The sequence below is a fragment of the Nanorana parkeri genome, unplaced genomic scaffold, assembly GCF_000935625.1.
Source record: "Nanorana parkeri isolate BGI_ZX_2015 unplaced genomic scaffold, ASM93562v1 scaffold116, whole genome shotgun sequence".
NCBI lineage: Eukaryota > Metazoa > Chordata > Amphibia > Anura > Dicroglossidae > Nanorana > Nanorana parkeri.
The window spans coordinates 409,586-423,370 of record NW_017306384.1 but is presented as its reverse complement, the minus strand read 5'-3'; the positions used below and the strand labels follow the sequence as shown (position 1 = coordinate 423,370).

Here is a 13,785-nt window from a genome sequence, read left to right as displayed (position 1 = left end):
ATGTTTGCATTTTTTGTTTTTCCTTTCACATTTTCTTCCTTTATGCATGAATAATGGATTACTCCATAACGCTATTTTGCTGCCTTTTTAAAAATAAAATTATTTTTTATTTTCTGGATTGGAACATTAATTTGATCCTGCTTCAATAGTAAGGTTTTGTTAGGACTCCAGCCTCATTGTTATATCCATAATGTGGCTGCAGTTTCTCTGCAGTCTAATATATTGGCTTGTCAATACATTTAAAAGCCACCTTTTTGCATGGCAACTGTCTGAAAGAATAAATTGTTGTTACACACTACCTTCCCAAAAGTCTTGGAGCATATGGACCCATTTAGTCTAGGAAATGAATAGACTCCTAGTTAGTGTTAGGAAGCTTAAAGTTGTAGATGTTGGTATTAATGTTTCTTACAATAGTATCCAATAGTTGTATTATCTGATCAACCACTTTTTCACATGAAAACCCCATGGCTATTACAAGATCAAATTTATTTGTGGAAGTTGTTATTGGGAGAATTTAAACAACTGATCGATGAATGATTAGCAACTATATTGAATTACTAAGAGTTTCATAATAAGGATGAGACTGATGGCATTGTTTTTGAAAGTATGATTTGTTGTAGAACACAGTCTGTTGCTTGTGATATTATGTTATAATCATGATAAATGGGTCTGTTTTAGTTACAGTAGTGCTTAGGAACTTAGAAAGATTGTTTGAGCTACACCAGGTGACCATCGATATATGTAGATTTTTTTTGTGTGAATGATTCTTTGCAGTACAGATGACACAACAGAGTTTTACAAGCATCAAGTATGAAATGTATTTATGAGATAAATAAGGGAAGAGGGTAAGTCTCAGATCAGGAAAGGGCATTGTTTTTAAAGTATTTGTTGTTGTAGAACAGAGGTTGTTGCTTGTGATAGTATGATATAATCATAAGAAATGGGTACGTTTGTAGTTACAGTAGTTCTTAGGAACTTGGTTGATTGTTTGACATATACCAGGTGACTGTAGATATCATATACAAGGTACTATGTGTAGATATAATTTTTCTTTTTTTTGTACATGATTGTTTACAATACAGATGATACAACACGGTTTTACAAGCATCAAGTATGAAATTTATTTATGAGATAAATAAGGGGAGAGGGTAAGTCTCAGATTAAGAAAGTCCCATTTTGAGAGTTCCTCAGTCTGCTGTCATTCATGCTGTTCATTCTTCGCTTTCTTTCTGTTGGCAAATTAAAAAATAAAACATGAACACGTTATAGTTTGTTGTCATATAACTATGAATGTTAATCTTATTTTACTGTATCATGGGAGCTAGAACGACTTTCAAGCTTAATATGCTAAAATGTGTTGTATAGTTAAATTTTTTGTATATTTTAGAATTATGATAAGAGATGACTACTTCTCTACATGAACTATTCCTTGATAGATAGATGGATAGATAGATAGATAGATAGATAGATAGATAGATAGATAGATAGATAGATAGATAGATAGACTGATGGGTAGAAGTACTATAAATTGCATATAAAGAGAAACATTTTGACAATTTTACCTTTCCACCAATGTCACGGCTCTTAGCCTTGAGCTTGTTCACTTGGGATTCAGCAATGTCAGCTCTCTCTTCAGCTTCTTCAAGCTCATGTTGGACCTTCCTGAAGCGGCCCATGTGAGCATTGGCTTGTTCCTCCTGAGAGAAAATTGTGAAACTTTCTCATTTAGCTGTCTCATTTATAATTTGAAAGCCAACTTAAGAACCTAATAACCCATTGAGAAGATTCTCCAGAGAAGCAGCAACATTTGCTAAAAAAAAAAACGACTTACAGATTCCTCAGCCTGTCTCTTATAGGCCTTGACCTTCAATTGCAGTTTATCAACCAGGTCCTGGAGTCTCAGGATGTTCTTTCTGTCTTCCTCAGTCTGCATGAGAAAATAATGTTGTACTTTAAGTATAGGGTACATGTTTTGTTTAATAAAACCAGTTGTCACTTACAATTATATATCAAATTTAAGAAATGCCTATGGTATACTAATCAAAAATCATATTAGTAAGGCACTGAATTCAGATGTTGTACTCCATGAAACACTAACTTTCTTTAACTAATATTTACCTGGTAGGACAGTTCCTTCACTCTCCTCTCGTATTTGCGTACACCTTTCACTGCATCAACACCACGTTTCTGTTCATTGTCCAACTCATTCTCCAGTTCACGTACCTGTGAGGAACATTTCAGTTCTTAGCTATTTTATTTATAAATTCGAGAACATTTTCCGACAAGACTTTCTCAAATGTACTTACTCTGGACTCTAGTTTCTGGAGCTGCTTCTTGCCACCCTTCAGTGCGAGCTGTTCAGCTTCATCAAGACGGTGCTGCAGGTCCTTCACACTCTGTTCAAGATTCTTCTTCATTCTCTCTAAGTGGGCACTAGTGTCCTGCTCCTTTTTCAGCTCCTCTGCCATCAGTGCAGCCTTAAGTAAATGACACACTCAATAGGTTAGTATATTTGATTATCTAAAGTCTGAGCTATTAGTTTGCAGAACAGGTTACATACATCAGTAATGGCCTTCTTGGCTTTCTCTTCAGCATTTCTGGCTTCCTGGACAGCTTCCTCTACTTCATTCTGGATTTGGGAAATGTCACCTTCCAGCTTCTTCTTGCTGTTGATAAGGCTGGTGTTCTGGGGTAGAAAAAATGTTTAGTATATTTTGTAATGTAAACATAATTAAGAAGTAGTTCACTGATGGTCAGGAACAGATCCTACCTGTGAGTGCAGGAGCTGCAGACGTTCACTGGCATCCAGAAGTTCCTGTTCTGCTATCTTGCGAGATCTCTCTGTCTGTTCCAGAACAGCCCTGGTTTCTTCAATCTCAGCTTGTTGCAGATTGTTTCTGCGTTCAATCACAGCGACCTGTTCCTTCAGGTCCTCCTGTCCCCTCAGAGCATCATCCAACTGGAGCTGGGCATCCTAGATGACAAAAGGTATAAATGTATATTTAAAACAAACTAGAACTCGGCTACAGTAATGCTGTTTCGTTAATATAATACCTTTAGCTGTCCCTGCACATTTCTGAGCTGTTTCTGTGCCTCTGCAGCCTGGCGATTGGAATGACTGAGTTGGATCTCAATCTCATTCAAATCTCCTTCCATCTTCTTCTTCAGTCTCAGAGCATCATTTCTGCTCCTGATTTCAGAGTCCAGTGTGCTCTGCATGGTGTCAATAGCTCTCTGGCTGTTTCTCTTCAGCTGTTCATTCTCCTCATCTTTCTCTGCAATCTTCCTGTCCACCTCAGATTTGATCTGGTTCAGCTCAAGCTGGACACGTAGGATCTTGGCTTCCTCGTGTTCCAATGATCCCTTTAATAAAAGGACTAAATTAAAATTGGGGAATACATGCACTTAGAAAATTCATGCTAAAATAAAGCCAAACCCTATTATAAGTGTATTTAAGATGTTTTAGTTATACCTCAGCTTCCTCCAGAGCAGCCTGAAGGTCACTCTTTTCCTGCTCAATCTGCTTCTTGGCCTTCTCCAGTTCATTGATTGATTTTCCAGTCTCACCAATCTGTTCAGTCAGATCTGAGATTTCCTCTGAAGAGACAAAAACCAAGAAAATATTACAAAGCTGACCTCACAAATGGCTTATGTTTTAACTACCTGTTTTGAATTTATGCCAAACATAAATTATGGTTACATTTTGTTAAGTCATGGCTGATCAATGGAAAGCATAATAATCAGTAAATTAATTAATTATGGACTTTTATACAAGATAAAGTCAGACATTTTGACTTTAATAACCTACGTTGCAAGTTCTTGTTTTCACGTTTTAGGGTTTCAACATGCTCTAGAGCCTCTTCATATGAATTCTTCAACTTGAAGGTTTCAGTACTCAGACCACGAGCCTCTTTCTGTGCAGCCTCTAGTTCAGCTTGAGCCTCCTCATACTTCTGCTTCCAATCTGCAAGGACCTATTAAATCATAAAGGTTATAAGTACTGGATAGCTTATTTGCAAGCTATATTACCAAAGCCTTGGGCTTACAAATATACCTTATCAAAGTTCCTCTGCTTTTTGTCAAGAGAGGCTGCTGCACTATTTGATCTCTCAATATCAACCATGAGATCTTCAACTTCAGACTGCAACCTCTGCTTGGTCTTTTCCAAGGAGGCACACTTGGAGTTCACAGCCTCCACCTGTTCCTCAGCATCCTGCAAACGCTGGGCTAGCTTCTTCCTGTAAGGCAAGGAAAGATTTAAAACAGGCAACTATTATTCTGTCATTGTACAGAGTTTACATATTGATTAGATTTCATAAATATTAACATACTTGGCCTCTTCCAGTTCCTCTGTGCGCTGAATGGCATCAGTTTCATATTTGGTCCTCCACTGGGCAACTTCACCATTAGCTTTGGACAAAGAACGCTGGAATTCAGCTTTGGCTTCTTGTTCCTCCTCATATTGCTCACGGAGCAAGTCATTATCATGGCGGGAAGATTGCAGGGCATGGGCGAGGGCATTCTTGGCCTGAAATAGATAAATAGGTGTTTGTTGAAATCATGGACACACTGTATTTTTTTCTTCATTACTGGAGTTGTAAAGCAACATTAATGCACCTTTGTTTCTTCTTCAAGCTGTCTCTTGAGTTCCTCAACTTGCTGTGTGAAGCCCTGCTTTCCTCTGGAGAGCTGAGAGATCAGAGATTCTTTCTCCTCAAGCTGACGAGATAGCTCACCTAAAAGTGAATACAAGTTAATGTTGCACAGCTTTTCAATTATGCAGATGTAATGCAGAATAAGAGATATTTTTCAAAAACAACATAGAGTTTTGGAAAGAAACAGTATTCTGTACTAAAGCGTTTGGCTCTGCACATCATTTTGCAATATAGAATATGTTTCCAATGTTCCTACACTTGTCCCAGTTTTGTGCATTAAATTGAGATCCATATATTTTGGGTCCAAGAACAGTATTAAAATTGACTAACTAGGTCCTTCAAAAAGCAAAATGACAGCTGAGGCTGCAAAGGCTAAGGGTTAAACACTCATATTCTGTACTAAATAGAACTAGCTGAAGTGTTATTTATTTTATGTTGATGTAGTATAAGGTCAAATGGGGCTAAATAGTTAGAAAATTCATTTTATCAGTAAGCTGCAAATATAAAATGTACCGGTACCTATATTTTGTTCATTTACATTGTTTTATTTTTGCTGCTAAACTTTTGGTTGACTTAGTTAGGTTAGCATATATTAATTACCGTTCTCTGTCTGCAAACGAGCTTTCTGGGTAGTGAAGTCATTAAGTACACGCTGGTTTTCATCACTCCTGGCCTTAACTTCACTGAGTTGGTCCTCCACAACACGGTTGACTTTCTCCAGGTTGCTCTACACGAATAATTAGTAATGTTATAATTTAATTCCTAAAGGAAAATTACACAGATAATTTTATCTTAGTGATTGTCTTACCTTAGATTTAGATATGTTTTCCAGGTTGCTGGCCAGGTCATCAACCTCCATCTTTAGCTCACTCTTCTCTTTCTCCAGCTTCTGCTTAACGCGCTGCAGGTTATCAATCTGTTCTCCAAGCTCAGCAACACTGTCAGCATGCTTCTTGCGCAAAGCAGAAGCAGTGGCTTCATGCTGAAGAGTAGCTTCTTCAAGGTCACGTCTCACTTTCTGGAATTCAGCTTCACGCTTCTTGTTCACCTCAATCTGGGCAGATGTTGCACCGCCAGCTTCTTCAAGTCTTTCACTGATTTCTTCCAGTTCTCTGGAGAGATCAGCTCTCTGTTTTTCAACCTTGGCACGTGCTGCCCTCTCAGCTTCAATTTCTTCCTCAAGTTCTTCAATGCGTGCCTACAAACCCAAGAAAATTATTTGGATTTACTAGATAATGTCTTGTAAATTAAGATTGACCTTCTGTCAGTGCAGAGACTATGGGTGACCCGAGTAATGTAAATTTTTCAAAAAATCTTATCAAATCAATAATGCCTATAACAAAAAAATGGCCCTATTTTTTTAATTGATATAAAAAATATCAAAAGCATCACTGTACCTGAAGTTCCTTGATTTTCTTCTGTAGCTGAGATCCAAGGGACTGTTCATCTTCAACCTTACTTTGAAGCTGGCTGATTTCAAAGTCCTTCCTATGATTGCATAAGAATGAATACAGGTTATTATAAAAATACTGCACTAGCTTTCTCAGATGAAATTTTTTTCAGATAGAAGTAAAATGAGAAGTGCCTACTTTTTCCCTTTTTCCTCAGTTTGCTGCTTGTCATTTTCAAGGTCCAAAACAGTTTCCTGGGACAGTTTCAGGTCACCTTCTAGCTTTCGCTTGACTCTTTCTAAGTCAAGACGAAGTTTCTTTTCTTGTTCTAGGGAACCTTCAAGCTAGATTGACAATACATTTGTTTTAGGCCATAGAAAGATGTTTAAAATTAGTAGAAAGAATAATAGTGTGTTTGTATGAATCTTACATCATCAACTTGCTGTTCCAGCTTTGTTTTGGCCTTGGTTAAAGAACTGACTTTGTCTTCTTCAGCCTGCAGATCATCAAGAGTTTGCTGATGAGCCTCCTGAAGAGCTTTCTTTTCCTTGGTGAGTTTGGAGACATTCTCATCGAGTGATGCCAATTCTTCAGTGAGGTTTTTCACCTAAAAATAAAGGACAAAATATATCAGCTTGAAAGTTTTTGTGATGTGGTACAAGTCTGGTACTTCACTTCTGTTGACAATACCTTGTTCTCTGTGGCATGCTTTTCCTTCTCTACTTTGGCCAGGGTAAGCTCTAAATCATCAATGTCTTTTTTCAGCTCTGAGCATTCATCTTCCAATTTCCTCTTCTTGGCTGTCAACTCAGCATTGCTTTCTTCTTCATCTTCAAGCCTCTCAGTAATCTCTTTGATCTTTGATTCCAGTTGAATCTTGCTCTTGATGAGACCTTCACATCTCTCCTCAGCATCAATCAGAGTTTCAGATTCCTGTTGAAATTTTATGTTAGGCAATAACATTACAGTTTCTTTATTTTTTATATACGCTGTTTAATTCTACTTACCGACTGGACTTGGAGCAATAGGTCATTCTTCTCCTGTAGCAGAGCAACAAGTTTCTCCTCTAGCTGTTTTTTCTTGGCCTCTGACTTGATCAGAGCTTCCTTGGTCTTTTCAAACTCCTCTTTCATATTTGCCATCTCTTTCTCATTCTCTGCACTCTTCAGGAGAGGCTTAATCTTGAAGTACAATTTCATCCATGGCCAGTGTTTGACATTCATGAATGACCTGACATTGTACTGGATGATAAAGATGGCTTCCCTGTGTAAGAAGTGTCACATATCAGGTGAACATATCTCTTATCAAACAATCTGTTTACTAGTAACGTTTAGTAATACAAAATAAATGTTACCTTCTTTCCATCATCTTCGTGAACTCAACTCTCATTAAGAAACCTCTGCAGAGAGCCTGAGTACGAGTGATAAGTTGTGCCAACTTTTCATCTCTCATCTCTTCCAGGGTACCCAGGAGACCAGCTTTGAAGAATACCTTCAACAAGAAAATATTTTATTTAAATGTAAGTAATAGAAACTGTTAGATGTTCTGTCCTTGGGCACTTGCTGCTCCCATACCTTGGTGTGCCCAAATTTATACTGAGTGTGGTCAACATCAATGGAGCCCAAGAGTTTTTCAGCTGCCTTCTTGCTGTCAATAAACTGACCCTCTGGGATTGCACTGGCATTCAGCACCTTGTACCTTTAGCAGAAAGAAAAACAAAAAATGTAGGAATAATTAATGGTCAGTCTCAAAGTGTACGTATAAATCATCATATATGGTGATTAAATGTTTGAAATACTAAACTTTTCCTTTTACCTCCCAAATCACAAATATAATGCCATTAAGGATGGATAATGTTTCCATAGTTTTCATGGAACAAACAAGTATGTTTACAATGTGCATGAAAATTTACCGTTGTTTAAAGTCAGCATAGATGATTCTGCTGGGGAATCCCTTTCTGCAGATTCTGATACCTTCCAATACACCGTTACACCTCAGCTGGTGAATGATCAGGTGGTTATCCATGGTACCTGGAAATCAATAAGCTTAGAAATCATAATGTCTGAGGTGACCACAACAACTATAGTTCCTCAATGTTTGGTGTATGCAGAACAAAAAGGATAATAAAATTGTACCTGGAGTTTTGGTCTCGTTGGGGATCAGACAACGCACAAAGTGAGGGTGAGTGCTTCTCAAGGTGGACATCAGCTTGCCCAAGTTTTCCTGTAACGTACACAGTATATAGTAAGATGTACTTTCTTATAACTATGCCTAAGATGCACATGTAAGCCTTTATGCATATTAAAAGTCATACTAACTCTGAACAGACAAGACACAGTTTGGAAAGAGGATCCCTTCTTCTTCTTTCCACCTTTGCTTGCGGCAGCATCTGATAATAAAACATAAATGAAGAGTCATTATCTTAATTTAAATGTAAAGGTAAAAAAAAAAAAAATTTAAAGAAAGGCAAACTGCTCACCATCAGCAGCATTGAAGTTGGCGTACAGGTTGGCCAGCAGTTTCATTGCAGACTTCTGGTACAGCTGGATAACAGATTCATTCAATGGATCCTTATTCTTCTCCAGCCAGCCACTGATGTTGTAATCCACAGTACCAGCATAGTGCACAAGAGAGAAGTGAGCCTCAGCCTTTCCTTTGCCAGGTTTGGGCTTCTCAAAGTTCTTGCACTTGCCAAGATGCTGCTCGTATAGCTTGTTCTTGAAGGATGTGTCAGTGGCCTTGGGAAACATGCACTCCTCTTCAAGGATGGAGAAGATGCCCAAAGGCTAATAACAAAAGATAAGTGTTAACATAATTACATACAACACATACATTTGCCAGTATCTCCATAATAAAATTGGCATATATGAATTTACCTTCTCAATAAGCTCAATGCAGGCAGCCAAGTCCATACCAAAGTCAATGAACTCCCATTCAATACCTTCCTTCTTGTATTCTTCCTGTTCCAGGACAAACATGTGGTGGTTGAAGAACTGCTGCAGCTTCTCATTAGTGAAGTTGATGCAGAGCTGTTCCAAGCTGTTAAACTGAAGTAAAAAAAAAAAAAAAAGTTAGGAAATAGACTAGATCGGCCATGACAGGATTATACCCCTTGAGTAGTTTAAATTGAGCTTACATCAAAGATCTCAAATCCAGCAATATCCAGCACACCGATGAAGTACTGTCTTGCTTGCTTGGTGTCAAGCTGCTGGTTAATACGAGTGACCATCCACAAGAAGAGTTTCTCAAAAACGGACTTGCAGAGGGCACCAACAGCGTTGCTGACCTAAAGGGGAGAGCAAAATAATTTGTTAATATATTATAGAATATATAGTTTCTTTTATTATGTGGTTATTTTTTTTTCCCTTTTATCATACCTGTGGTACAGTTTGTCCCTTGGTGACAAACTCATTGCCGACCTTTACTCTTGGGTAGCACAAACACTTCAGTAAATCAGCAGAGTTGTAACCCATGAGATAAGCAATCTTGTCAGCAACTGGATATAAGACGTATAGTGTGAAAAAATCATAGTAGCATGGATCAAAAAAAAATCATAAAATAAACTGTAAAATAAAAGACAAACCCTCATTGCCATCTGGCTCAGCCTGCTCCTCCCTCTGTTTCTGCTTGAACTTCATGTTGCCGTGATGCATGACTGCACCGGTCAACTTGTAGATGCCAACCTTTTCTTCTGGGGTGAATCCCAGGATGTCAATGGCAGTCTGTTGGAAAAACAGCTCTGATTATTTAGTGCCTTTAACACATTCAGAAAATCTTCTGTGAACATTTTTGAAAAAGTTTCTTTTTCCAAGATTTTAACTACTTACATCAGTGGCGAGCAACTCCTCTTCATCATCAATACTCTTCACAACAATTTCACCCTGGCTGATTGAGTGGTAGTCATATGGGTTGGTGGTCACAAGAAGCATCTCTGAACACAAACACATTATAGAAAAATGATTAATGCTACGTTTTAATTACGCATGCTTTTGGTTTGCAGGTGTCATTTCTGTGTTTATCATCTGTAAAGAAATGTGAACGTACCAACAACCTCTGGTTTCTTGTTTGTCAAAATCTGGTAGAAGATGTGGTAGCTTCTTTCAGCTGACAGCTGGAATGTTACTCTGGATTTTTCCAGCAGATCTGTAAGTGTTCATAGAATGGTAAATGTCACAGGAAAGGCATATTGTCACAATGGCAAGAACAAAACTGAGATTTAAAATGTCTTACATGTTTCAATATCAGCTGAAGCCAGCTTTCCAGTGGTACCGAAATGGATTCTAATAAATTTACCCTAAACATGACAGTGTGTATAAGAAAGCAAAGTTATAGATAATGCAGTGACAGTGAATCCAAATGTGAGCTTTATTTCAAATTATACTCACAAAACGGGAGGAGTTGTCATTTCTCAAAGTCTTGGCATTACCGAAGGCTTCTAGCAGAGGGTTAGCCTGGATGATTTGATCTTCTAGAGTACCCTAAAGATAAAGATGTATAAAGATTCAGCATCTTCACAATGAATGCATATTTAAGGATATACCTTGCTCAGCTAGGATCAGTGTTTTTGTCAAAAGCACCAATAAATATATGTAGATGATTTCATTGGATGGCTGACTATTTCTACCTTCACAGATTTCTAACTTTGTAAATCAATAATATAACAGAAGTACTGTATTAACATGTTTGTATTCTTATTTGATAAACTGTTGTTTCTTTAGTGTAAGCCCAATGCCTAGATAAGTTCACATTGAGGTTCATACCTACATGTGGTGCTGCTAGAACTTATTGTAAGGCAAAGAGGTATATAATCAGATAAAAAAAAGCCAAGTGTTTTCAATGGCTACTAGATGTTCTACTATGGAGCACCTTAGCTTGAAATTGTAGTTTAGCTTTGATTATATAAGTACAAGGCTGTTTAAAGTGGTCTGAGCTAGCAGCTTTTTATGTAGTAAATAACATCCTAATTACATTAGCTGTTTCACAGTCAGAAACCAATACTGTAATGCTGAGCCTGTATCATATTTCTTGAACACTGCAAGAACACATTAACTGTGAAGGACAGAACTATGATCAGAGCGTAGTTATATTTGTCGCTATATATGACTCTCATAAATCTTCATGTAGTAATCAAAGTCATCAGCACTCCAGCACATCACCCAAGTGGGGAAGCTAGACATTCTGTCACCTGGGTCAAAGGCTCAGAATTGCCACTCCCCTTAATTACATAACGCTGTTAACACTTGTTTATATAATACAGTCCCCAACCATGCAAAGGAAGCACCTAGGAATTTAATTATGTTTTCTATTACTTTAGTTTGTATTCCCACAAGAGGATATAATATGCTACTACTATATACCATGGTACAGCATTCCACAGTTTAACCACATTGACCTTCTTGTACTAATGGTAAAATATTATTTGGATGTACATATTATTTATAAATTATCTCTAACTTGTCTTTTTTACAAATGAGACAAGTTCAGCTTTTTAACCTTTTCGTAAAAAAGGGAGACCTGCCATCCTTTTCACTAATTTAGTTTAGACCGCCTTTGTATCCTCTCTAAATCTTTTATGTCCTTTATAGTGGTATGTTGCCCAAAACTGTATTCCATACTCAAGATGTGGCCTTAGTGATTTATTTGGGACAATATTATACTTTTCATCATGTGCTTTTATCTCATCTTTTATACTGCTGCTTGGCATTTAGTGCATCTGCTTAGATAACCAAGTCCTTTTTTAAGAACTTATTTTTTTGGTTGCTTACATTTTTTTTTAAAGTTAAACACATAACTTGCTTGAAAGTTGAGCACGCACCTTGTTGGAGGTCTCCTTCTTTTTACCAGCTTCACCAATAGCTGCAATTGTTGCAAAGTACTGGATGACACGCTTGGTGTTGACAGTCTTTCCGGCACCAGATTCTCCAGTAATCAGGACAGACTGATTTTCACGATCTGTCAAATGCAAATGTGTGTTAAAACGGATTAAAACCATATATGGGGCTTCTGAAAATATCAAACAAACAATCAGAAGAGGACAGTTCAGTACCTGTATTCATAAACTGATAAGCGTTATCAGAGATGGAGAAGATGTGTGGTGGGGCTTCCATACGCTTCTTGCCTCTGTAACCGCCAACAACTTCAGGATTGTACACTGGCAGCCACTTGTAGGGGTTGACAGTGACACAGAAAAGGCCAGAGTATGTCTGTAGTATATTATGAAGTATAAATTAACAAAGTTCTCACAGAAAACAGTGTGCTATGAGAAATGTTTTGATAGCTTCCCTACATCAATTTCTAGACCTCAAACATATGGTCTTCGCAGCTCTGTAAATTCAAATTACAACAATATACTGCTATAACTGTCAAATAAAGCAGATGCCTTTAGCTTTTAAATGTCATCTGAAACATTTTCGAGGTCTACACTAATAAACTATTAGGTAGATAGTTACACAGTTATATAGTAGAACTTACGTAGATCATCCAGGCTGCGTAACGTTCTTTGAGGTTATACAACACAGAGGCCTCATTCAGGTGAGTCATCATTGCCATGTCTTCAATTTTATCGTACTTGGGAGGATTCTGGGGGTAAACTTGGCTTTCTTTGACTGTCAAAGTCTGGAATATCAATAAATATAATTTAGTGTGTGTATTAATAACCTTCGAACTTGAGGCTAATAAACAAATTAAACTGTGATCATTACCCTCCCATCGTCAGTCTTGACTGTGATTTTTCCACCTTCACGAGCAGTGACTAAACCTTTTACGTAGAGTTCCTTTTGATCATCTACATAGCAGGTGTTCTTGGCATCAAAAGGTTTGTTCTGGGCCTCCAGTCTTTCCTTGTCAGATTTACGAAGGTATTGGGCAGCCTCCCCAAAAACCGCCATTTCTCCGTCACCCATGGTTTCTGCTTTCTATAAGAGTAATATTTGGAGTAATTATATGTTCTACATTACCAGAACACACATCACACATATGTAATCTCACACACGGTAACACCCTCACGTTTAATTTATATATGTAGTGATATTACGCATGTCAGACTTATGTTTTTGGTCTACATGAGCCTCTTTTACTCTTTTATGGGCCTCTGCCAGCTTGAAGATTTAAACTGAAAGTGCACCCGGACTGTTCTCCCGTTATTAACAGCTACATTATTCTAGAAACGGTTGCACGCCTTCCATACACCTGCCGATTATCGTAAGATCGCGGGATGTCCCGCGATTATCGTACGATAATCGGCAGGTGTATGGCCACCTTAAGAGATAAGGTGATAGATTGATGATTTCATTCCCATGGTGCCCTGAAAACACTGCAGGCCACTACTGGGAGAAATAGTGTTCGGACAGGTAAGATTATTTTCTTCAGTCACTATTGTTCTCCTATACAATTCAAGCACCTATAGGCCCCAGTATTGCTCGCCTGTCACATAAACAGGACCACTAGGCTCTGCCAAAGGTTTATGTTATGAGCTGGAGCAAAGGAGGTGCTTACAGACACCTCCAAATGCCAGCTTATGAGGTGCCTGCATGTTTGATTGCCCCTATTTCCTACAAATATCTGAAAGATCATTAGGAATTAGTATATTTTAACAAAAAAACAAAGCTAATGGATTTTAAAGATGTTCCTAGCGGCTGCTAGCTCCTAGTGCTTTGTTTTCCTACTTTTATTATTTTCAAATTGCTGCCTCATTGAATATCTACACCTGCTACAGCTGACTATCTGAATCCAGCTGAAGT

At 37.9% G+C, this 13,785-nt stretch overlaps 1 protein-coding gene across 2 annotated transcripts; it reads right to left on the bottom strand.

The window, feature by feature from the left end:
• Nucleotides 1-1,102: 1,102 nt before the first annotated feature.
• On the bottom strand, nt 1,103-12,948 carry LOC108784482 (myosin-4-like). Of its 2 annotated transcripts, none has more exons than XM_018553316.1 (38): nt 12,748-12,948; nt 12,518-12,661; nt 12,093-12,249; nt 11,856-11,998; nt 10,432-10,524; nt 10,277-10,340; nt 10,091-10,189; nt 9,874-9,977; nt 9,630-9,768; nt 9,424-9,542; nt 9,183-9,332; nt 8,923-9,093; nt 8,526-8,832; nt 8,365-8,435; nt 8,182-8,269; nt 7,959-8,076; nt 7,621-7,744; nt 7,401-7,537; nt 7,054-7,309; nt 6,737-6,979; nt 6,477-6,653; nt 6,245-6,390; nt 6,053-6,143; nt 5,464-5,853; nt 5,256-5,382; nt 4,618-4,736; nt 4,332-4,528; nt 4,055-4,238; nt 3,809-3,974; nt 3,473-3,597; nt 3,055-3,363; nt 2,771-2,974; nt 2,561-2,686; nt 2,307-2,477; nt 2,119-2,223; nt 1,832-1,927; nt 1,563-1,697; nt 1,103-1,229 (listed from the first exon to the last, which is right to left on the bottom strand). In XM_018553316.1, the coding sequence occupies exons 1-38, from the start codon at nt 12,946-12,948 to the stop codon at nt 1,212-1,214; spliced, it is 5,814 nt and encodes a 1,937-aa protein (XP_018408818.1). In that variant the 3' UTR covers nt 1,103-1,211. The 2 variants fall into 2 exon arrangements, with proteins under 2 accessions (XP_018408818.1, XP_018408819.1); XM_018553317.1 differs by having other exon boundaries at nt 11,862-11,998.
• Nucleotides 12,949-13,785: the final 837 nt, after the last annotated feature.

Coding starts and splice junctions, on each gene's coding strand:
- LOC108784482 (XM_018553316.1), bottom strand. CDS start 12,948: ATGGGTGACGGAGAAATGGCGGTTTTTGGGGAGGCTGCCCAATACCTT. Junction 8,833..8,922: donor GCATTGAGCTTATTGAGAAG/GTAAATTCATAT, acceptor TTTTGTTATTAG/CCTTTGGGCATCTTCTCCAT. Junction 5,854..6,052: donor AGAAAATCAAGGAACTTCAG/GTACAGTGATGC, acceptor TTGGGTTTGTAG/GCACGCATTGAAGAACTTGA.